General features: G+C 51.0%; 2 protein-coding genes across 2 annotated transcripts; both read left to right on the top strand.

The window, feature by feature from the left end:
• Window positions 1–1,675: 1,675 nt before the first annotated feature.
• AOX1_2 (Alternative oxidase, mitochondrial precursor) lies at window positions 1,676–4,177 on the top strand (the record flags this gene model as incomplete). Its single annotated transcript, XM_053177819.1, has 10 exons — window positions 1,676–1,752; window positions 1,809–2,034; window positions 2,088–2,206; window positions 2,267–2,314; window positions 2,378–2,504; window positions 2,562–2,698; window positions 2,748–3,031; window positions 3,082–3,304; window positions 3,354–3,846; window positions 3,899–4,177. 10 exons carry the CDS (start codon window positions 1,676–1,678, stop codon window positions 4,175–4,177), a joined length of 2,013 nt encoding a protein of 670 aa, XP_053038128.1.
• Window positions 4,178–4,788: 611 nt separating this feature from the next.
• Window positions 4,789–6,205, top strand: COL26b_004960 (uncharacterized protein; the record flags this gene model as incomplete). Its single annotated transcript, XM_053177818.1, has 3 exons — window positions 4,789–4,903; window positions 4,951–5,002; window positions 5,053–6,205. The coding sequence occupies 3 exons, from the start codon at window positions 4,789–4,791 to the stop codon at window positions 6,203–6,205; spliced, it is 1,320 nt and encodes a 439-aa protein (XP_053038127.1).
• Between the last annotated feature and the right edge of the window lie 3,192 nt (window positions 6,206–9,397).

Below are 9,397 nucleotides of genomic sequence, written 5' to 3'. Positions count from 1 at the left end.
ACGGATGCCCGGGGGATCGATGCTACGTTGGCTGGATGTTCGAAACGCTCAGCAGTCACAAGCTCTCCCGGGAACGTGCTCCGAATGGCGGAAAGCCCCCCACCATCAGTGGGTAACCTCGAGGGGCATCACCACGCAGTGTGGTGGAGTTTGCATGCAGCTTCCTGCATTATGATGGGAAGCCGGCGACATAGCTGCAGCAACGATTCGTTGTCCTGCAACACTTCGGCGCGCGCAGCTATTTTGATTGCCTCAACTTGTCTGACATGAAGACAAACAATGCCCGGAACGTTGGAGGGAGGTGGAGAAGCGGCTGGGCGTGTCGAAAAGCCTCCAATGGAGAGCCACGATCTAGCCAAGATTCGGCACAGCAAGCTTAGACTTCAACTCTGCGACCAACGATTCGGGGATATTTCGGTGAGTGAGCTTGACGTCAGGATCTCCTGACTCGTCTTTTCCTATTCTTGAACCTACCTTCTCCTCATTCTCGAGCTGAGGGTAGGGACTTGGCTTGCAGAAATGCGGTTGGGGGGTTGGAGGAGCAGACCAACGAGCTAGACGGCCCCCATTCCTACCCCGGACTTTGAATTGCGGGGTGCAGAACGCGGGGGGCGGCAGTCAACCTATCCCCGGATAATGTCCATGCGGCAACGTCGGGTCCAGTGTGAGGCCGGCGCCAGGCCGGTGAGGGGAAAGGGTATGCACCTCAACCAAAAGAACGAGTATTGGGCAACTGAAGTGAGCTCCGATGTGGAGTGACCCTGAGCTATCCTCTGCGTTAAGTCTCCTTGGGCGTGAAGCTCGCGGCTTGAGACAGGCTGGAGCTCCCAAAACGGCACACGGCGCATTTTTAATGCAGGGTTTTCCGTGCGGCTCAATGTAGCAGGAAACATTGGGGGCGTTGTGAGGTTCTTGGCGACCGCCTTACTTACGAGGCAAACGTCTACGATATGATCGTCATCAGCAATGCGCAATTGCAATGGGCGTGTTAGCTAGAGTGGCACCGGACAAAGCCACTCTCGGACTTGCGGAAGCATGCAAGCTGGGAGAACCGGCAGTGGGCTTCTTCATCTCCTCATTCTCGTTGCTGTCCAATATGTGCCAACGGCGTAAATTTGCCGCATGAAAGCTGCCTGTCTTGCAGCTTCGAGGGCGTGCGGGGAAGCTAGGAAGCGTGTTGATCGAGGCACAGCCATGCTGCCATGCATTGGCTTTGGGTGATACACTTCACAGACGCGCGTCGATGATAGGTCACGACCAAACAACACCGGATGACACGGACGCTGCATGCTTTGGACCAAATCAGACCCCAGAACCTCGCGAATCCTGAAGGGATGCTCCATGGCTTCCCCTCATCTTCTCCCTCCCTGCCGGATCTTGGGTCTGAGATCCTGGAGGGTCTGGAGTAAAGTCGGGGTCGAGAACCATCCTGCCCAGACCAAACGGCGGGGAAGACTTCTACAGATGGCCTTAAGCGCAGCTGTCCTCCCATCTATTTAACGACCGTCCCGACCGGCGGAATCGAACTCGTCTAGAACACTTCATCTCAGCGAGCGCATTAGCAGTGTTGCAGTTGACCTGACACGGTGTTCATGCCGCTTTGACAATTGCTGCTCATCTTCAAGCCAGATATTTGAATACTTTGTTTTGATTCCCCGTCGTTGACAACGTCACCATGAGCGGCGCTCTTCCCGACGAGTTTGATATCATTGTGTGTGGTGGTGGCAGCACAGGATGTGTTGTGGCTGGACGGTTAGTCCCATCCCTCCAGAAAGAATGCTTCCAGAAAAAGACTAACACACAGACAGGTTGGCCAACTTGGACCATAACCTCACCGTCCTCCTAATTGAGGGCGGTGAGAACAATCTCAACAACCCATGGGTCTTCCGCCCGGGTATCTACCCCCGGAACATGAAGTTGGACTCCAAGACTGCCACGTTTTATGAGTCACGACCTTCGAAACATCTGGCCGGTCGATCCGCCATCGTGCCCTGCGCCAACATTTTGGGCGGAGGTTCCTCGATCAACTTTATGGTAAACGCAGTCTCTGTGCAGTGCAGGGGTGGCACAACTAACAAGACCACCAGATGTACACCCGAGCGTCGGCTTCTGACTACGATGACTTCCAGGCCAAGGGATGGTCTACGAAGGAGCTGCTTCCACTTATGAAGAAGCACGAGACATATCAGCGGGCCTCTCACAACCGGTAAGCGCACGCGTGATCGGTTGGACTCTCGCAAACTCTGTTCAACTAACCATGTGACAGAGATCTGCACGGATTCGAGGGCCCAATCAAGGTTTCCTTCGGCAACTAGTAGGTTCAGCCTAACCGCAGGGTTCAATTATAAATACATCGAAAACTTACAATTGCTTTCAGCACCTACCCAATTAAGGAAGACTTCCTCCGCGCTGCGGAATCGCAGGGCATCCCTACCGTCGATGATCTGCAGGATCTGTCAACGGGCCACGGAGCTGAGCACTGGCTTAAGTGGATTAACCGAGACGTGAGCTTATTCCCGTTCTCGCGTTCCAGATCAAACAACTGACTCAATATACTACAGACGGGCCGCCGCAGCGACAGTGCCCACGCGTACATTCATGCGACCCGTGCCGTCCACTCCAACTTATACCTTGCCTGCAACACTAAGGTTGACAAGGTCATCATTGAGAACGGCCGAGCCGTCGGCGTCAAGACCATGTGAGTGACAGAATCTTCAGGCCACTCGAACAAGACTGACAGAAACTAGCCCGACGAAGCCTCTTCACCCTAATGAGCTCAAGGGACGCACCTTCAAAGCTCGCAAGCAGATCGTTGTGTCGGGTGGCACGTTGTCCTCTCCGCTTATCCTCCAGCGCTCGGGTGTTGGCGACCCCAAGAAGCTTCGCGCAGCTGGCGTCGAGCCCATCGTCGACCTCCCCGGAGTCGGTCTGAACTTCCAGGACCACTACCTCACATTCTCCGTCTACCGCGCAAAGCCTGGCGTCGAGAGTTTTGACGACTTTGTTCGTGGCGATCCTGAGGTCCAGAAGCGTAAGTGAAGTCAATCACTTTTTCCCACATGTATACTCACCGCGTGCCAGGTGTCTTCGATGAATGGAACATCAAGGGAACTGGCCCCCTCGCCACCAACGGTATCGACGCCGGCGTCAAGATCCGGCCGACTGCCGAGGAGCTGAAGGAGTTCGAGAGATGGCCTACCCCGCACTTCAAGGATGGCTGGAAGTCGTACTTTGAGAACAAGCCTGACAAGCCAGTGATGCACTACTCGGTCATTGCTGGTTGGTTCGGTGACCACATGGTCATGTAAGTTGCATAATCAGCCCAAAGACTTCCCATACTGACAAGACCACAGGCCCCCTGGCAAGTTCTTCACCATGTTCCACTTCCTCGAGTATCCCTTCTCTCGTGGATCCACCCACATCACCTCGCCCAACCCGTACGACGCCCCCGACTTCGACGCCGGCTTCATGAACGATGAGCGCGACATGGTTCCCATGGTCTGGGGTTACATCAAGTCTCGTGAGACTGCTCGCCGCATGGACGCATACGCTGGAGAGGTCGCCAACATGCACCCCTTCTTCGCGTACGACTCCTCTGCCCGCGCCAGGGATCTGGACCTGCCAACCACCAACCAGTACGCCCTTGCTGGTAACCTGTCCGCGGGTATCCAGCACGGCAGCTGGACCCAGCCCCTCAATGAGGCAGACCGGAAGAGCGACATCAAGAAGACCGTGTCAAGCAACCGCGTTGAACTTCGCGACGACTTGAAGTACAGTGATGACGACATCAAGGCTGTCGAGGAATGGGTGAAGCGCCACGTTGAGACCACCTGGCACAGCCTCGGAGTAAGTACAATGGTTCTTCGCACAGATTCACGCAAGCTGACGTGGGATATAGACCTGTTCCATGGCACCCAGAGAGGGCAACAGCATCGTCAAGCACGGTGTTCTGGACGAGCGCCTGAACGTTCACGGCGTCAAGGGCCTCAAGGTCGCCGATCTTTCCATCTGCCCCGACAACGTCGGCTGCAACACCTACTCGACCGCTCTGCTCATTGGTGAGAAGGCTGCAACGCTCGTCGCCGAGGATCTTGGCTACTCTGGCGCCGCCCTGGAGATGAGGGTGCCCAACTACCACGCGCCCGGAGAGTTTATCCAACCCACCGCCCGCCTCTAATTTGTGACGGCATGACCTTTTCCTTCCTGTCACTACCTCCTTTACTTGGATGTATGTTAGGAGACCAGAATGCCTCTTGTCAAGCGTATTAGTTGAGCTACTTGCTGTTAGCCTATTGTCAAATGAATTATGATGCTAGTATAATCACAAGCCGATGATTAGTGAAACCACTCGCAGATCGGACTACATAGTATTTGTCATAAAGGAATGAATCTGCGGTTACTGTGTGAACCCTATTTCGTCCTAGGGCTGTCTCAATCGATGGCGGGATTGCGTGCATGACTCTTTGACCGATCCGAACTTGTACTCCAAACACAATAGAAAAATTCTAGAACGATTCTGGAATTGCAAGTTCCGTTGAGCCGCGAAGCTTATCCCAAATGTCGGCACAGACGGCCGGTTCTGTGGAACCATGGCGTAGTTCGGATCATGAGCTACAGGTTACGTCATGACCCCTGACCTTGATGATCGCCGGACACTGGTTCGAGAGGTGAACTGCTCTCATATTACGATGTTAATGCCGGCATTAAAACAGGCGGATCGTTACTCCCCAAGCTTTCGAAAGTCGAATAGTCGCGAAGTACAAGTTTGATAATATCAAAGTCGTCGTCATGTCGGACCCCAACTCTCCTCATATCAAGAACCGCGACACGCCATCATGGGGATTGTACCAGCGCGAGAACTTCTGGAAGTTGAACGACGACGATGTTCCTCTTTTCAACACCCGTAAGTTCGTAGACGCACGATTGATTACACAAGCTAATATCGCCTAGATCCTGACAAGTTGGAAGAACTTGCACAGAAGAAGTTGACCCAGAACGGCTGGTACATCTCACTCCCTTCTTATGCAGAATGATATGATCTAACAACCCCAGGTTCTATGCCTCATCAAACGCAGGGCTTTCCCATACCCATCTCGCAAACCGCCAGGCCTTCTTCCGGCACAAGATCGTGCCTCGTCAGCTGGTCGACACCAACGAGCGCTCCACGCGCACCAAGATCTTTGGCCATGAGGTTTCTGCCCCGTTCGGAATCGCTCCCGTTGGCATCAACAAGATCTACCACCCCCAGGGCGAGGTCCCTGTTGCCAAAGTTGCAGGCGAACTGGGGATCCCGTATAGCCTGTCAACGGCGGGATCCTGCACCATCGAGGAAGTCGCGCAGGCGAATGATGCAGGGCGCGAGTCTGCGATCAACGCACAGTCGGCGGACAAGTCAAAGATTCCACAGGGGCCACGGTTCTTTCAGCTATACATGCCACACGATGACGAGCTGACAGTTTCGTTGCTGAAGAGAGCGCATGAGAGCGGTTTCACAGCCTGCATTCTCACGACGGACACCTGGCAGCTCGGTTGGCGGCATGACGATGTCGCCACATCAAACTATGCCTTCTACCGCGGCATCGGCGCAGACCTGGGCCTCGCAGACCCTGTCTTCCAGAAACGACTGGCCGAGAAGGGGATCGATCCAAAGACCCAACCCGAGCAGGCCGCTGCGTTCTGGATCGACAATGTCTGGCACGGTCGGGCATGGAGCTGGGAGAAGGCCGTGTGGGCCAGGGAGAAGTGGCAGGAGATCAGCGGGGGCAAGCCGTTCCTCATCAAGGGCATCCAGAGGGTCGACGACGCGGAGAAGGCTGCCGATCTCGGATTCGAGGGCATTGTCGTGAGCAATCATGCCGGACGCCAGGTTGACGGCGCCATTGCCAGTCTTGATGCGCTCGAGAAGATTGCGGAGAAGGTGGGTGATCGGATTGTTGTCACGTTTGATAGCGGAGTGAGGGGTGCGGCGGACGTTGTCAAAGCACTTGCTTTAGGAGCCAAGTTCGTCTTCATCGGACGGCTCTGGATTTGGGGGCTGAGCATTATGGGAGAGCATGGGGTTAGACACGTGTTAAGGGGGCTGTTGGCTGATCTGGATATCTTGATGAACGTTGCCGGGGTAAGGAGCGTTGATGAGATTGATAAGGATCTGTTGGAGGCATTGCCCAAATCTTATACTCTCATCTCTGAGAAGAGTAAGTTGTGAATTGTCAAAGTCAGGGGAGGGCATCATATGTAAGAAATAGAGAAGATTGGCCGCCTCAAATGCAGCATTTCTTTTTAGCCGCAGTAGTAAAGGAGTATGTACACTTAAATCCAAAGCCTTTTACACGAAAGAGATGACGGATTGGTGGGGCCTCGCCTGGCCTCCTAAGCGCAGTAGCAGGTGTCGTCGAAGCAGTCGTATTGTCTGGTTCCGCACTATCAAGGCATAACGTTAGCAATTGAACCATGCAAATAGCGAGATCGTGGTTCACGTACCTACTTGATGCACTCGTTCACTTTGGCAAGACTGCAAGACGCCTGAGGAACAGGGTTGGGGGCGGCCATGGCGAGTGACACAGCGGCGAGAACGGCAAAGAAGCTGAGCTGCATGGTTGCGGTGGTAAGATGAACAAGTAGATTTTCTTGGGGTATTTGCAAGAGGAGTTTGAAGTAGTTTGTCCGTGAGCTGTTGAGGTGGGTTTCTGCTGTGGTGCGATCTCAGACTGCTTCTTATATTGTTCACGGTGAGTCCGCCCAGCTCGGTCTCGCGACTAAGCCGTTAGACCTCGCCATGCATACGTATAACTTCGGTACCGACTGTTTCCTCATACGGAAGCCCGAATCTTTGCCAACCGTGTTAGGAGTCAGATTGATTTGCGGGTTGGCATCTCGAAGCTATGTCCTAGGAATCAGGTTCGAAAGTCTGATAGATTGTAAAGAATAAAGTACGGTCTTGGCGGCTCTGTGGGGACATTTGGTCTGATGTTCGCCCAATCTGTCGACGCACTCCGTTTCATGTAAAATCTGCCCACCAATTTGCTAACAACGTGCTGAGCAGTTCATCCGCGATCGCCTTTTCATTTGATTCTGACGTCTCAAACATCAGAAACCGCGACCGTGGTGCCGGTGTTTGTCTGATCAATACCCCATCTGCCCACGGGGCAAGTCGACTATGGGCCAACATGTGGGAAATGATCTCCAAATCATGACTCGGCGACTCTATCACCGTCTCATGTTCCGAGTGGATCGCAATCAGTCTCTACCGATAAATTGACGTCTCAAATGAGCAGGACTCACAGCGGATGTCTTGGATAGACCAAAGCTGGCATTTACTCACATGCCAAGACCTAAGCCGCAGGAGAGCTACTAACTGAGGTGATATTGAGCCGACGTCTTGGATTGGAGTTAAGTTCGCCGGCTTGACGGAAGATCTTTCGTTACCGAAACTTCCATGGGATCCCTGTCATAGTTCACCATTATGAACACAGAGGAACTTCGATCGAAAGTTTGATAGATTATGAGCTTATTTTTGTAGGACTGGGCATAGCGTTTGAGTATGTACACTATACTCTTGACAATACGTTGTATTTTGACGAAGTGTATAACCCAACGTAATATTAACTATAGATCTAAGCTGAAAATAGTACTTTCTAGCGCTTAAACCCCTATTTATTCTACTTAGGCGTTAAAATAAAGTAAAACTAACTTAGACGCTTCTTCTTACTATAATAGGTGTCACGGTCTATGGACCGATATGAAGCTTCGGCTAGACCCTCAGCTATGGAATACTTTGGAAGGTTACACAATATCGTGGAAGGTTATGAGAACCTTGTCGGCCCTTACTCAATGGAAGCTTCTGGAAGAAGACTCACATGTATTTAAAGATGAGAAGGGCACCACTCTTTCCCAGAATGGTTCTTCTTTCCTCCAGCTTGGAATGCTCGTAGTAGTAGGCTAGACCAATGGCACCGACCATGTCCTAGACCCTTACACCCTCAGCCACGACTCATTGGACCCACCAAATCCAATGGCGCATTTGCTAGAAGGTTTCAGGAATATCGACAAGGTCAATGGCAAGGTTATAAGAATGCCCAGGAAATAGGGAGGATACGGTTCTGTTTCCTGTTCTTCAAGAAGATTTATTGTACTCGTAGTAGTAGGCTAGACCAATGGCATCGACCTTGTCCTAGACCCTTACACTACTTATATATATAGCGCCTCTTTTTAAAGCTTAGCTTATTAATCTAGTTAAACCTTAATAAAAGCTTAATAGAGGCTTAGTAATAGCCTAGCGCTAGCGCTATAGCTAGAATCCTAATTCTCTTATAAAAGTTAAAGGAAAAAGAAAGGTTTAAAAAAGTAAAAAGATTATTAATATACCTCTATATCTTATATATCTTTACTAACTAATATAGCTAAATAGTGTTCCTCTAAGTATATACTTTATAAATATATTTAGTTACTTAACTTATTAAAAGAATTTATTATACATTCTTAAGCTTAAATTATATTACTTCTTCTTTTGAACCTCTTCCTTAACCTTAAAACTTATAAAGTTATTAAATCAGCTTGATATTAAAGCTAGACTAAGTATAATTTATAACAGCATTATTATTAGAGCTGCGACTTAGATAGCTGAGTAGCGCTAATATGAGACTATTCTAAGAGGGCAGGAGGTCTTCTGAGGGCAGGCGTAAGAGCAGCATAGCAGGCAAGAGAACTACGCCCTGGAGTTTAGCTAAGGGCTCAGCGTATTTGGGAATACCCGAACTTATATTTCCTATCTGCACGAAAGCAGACTTCACATGAAACAACCAAAGACCAGAGCCTCTTGCCATTGACACCTTAGATGACTGGAGAGTCTAATTGCCGCCGCAAGACGAGCTTGATTTTGAAAATGCACCTTCCTCATTGGTGGTGAAGTTTGGACATCCCAAAAGCCATCCCTCGTCTTTGAGAAAACCCCCCCGAACCTGCTACTTACGTCCACGGTCTTGCTTGAAAGGTTTCCAATACCACGTGGATAATCATCTACAGCAACAATTCAAAATCAGGTACACTTTGTGAAACGCAAATCGGTCAAAACTGCATCATCTACCTCGGCTTAGAGAATAAGACACGCCTCACTCCGCGGTGCTATTCATCGCTGGTCTCACTAAGAAGGGCAGGCACCACTCGACACCACATACCACTGAACCTTCTCTCAGTGTATTTCAACCACGAAATGCAGAATACCAGAGACTCCAGTGTCGTGACAAACAGTCGGTTCACTCCAATATTCATTCATTTGTGCGGCACTAATGTGAATCAGGAGCCTCGGAGGCCGAACTTGCGATCTCCGCCCTTCATCGAGAGACGATGGTGATTTTGACGGCAGTCACCAACTCTCAGCAGCGTAAAAGAGATCTTCAAC

This window comes from Colletotrichum chrysophilum (genome assembly GCF_026319265.1).
Source record: "Colletotrichum chrysophilum strain AFK26 chromosome Unknown scaffold_32, whole genome shotgun sequence".
Classification (NCBI taxonomy): domain Eukaryota; kingdom Fungi; phylum Ascomycota; class Sordariomycetes; order Glomerellales; family Glomerellaceae; genus Colletotrichum; species Colletotrichum chrysophilum.
The sequence above is the reverse complement of the archived record's forward strand: the minus strand, read 5'-3'. Positions and strand labels throughout refer to the sequence as shown.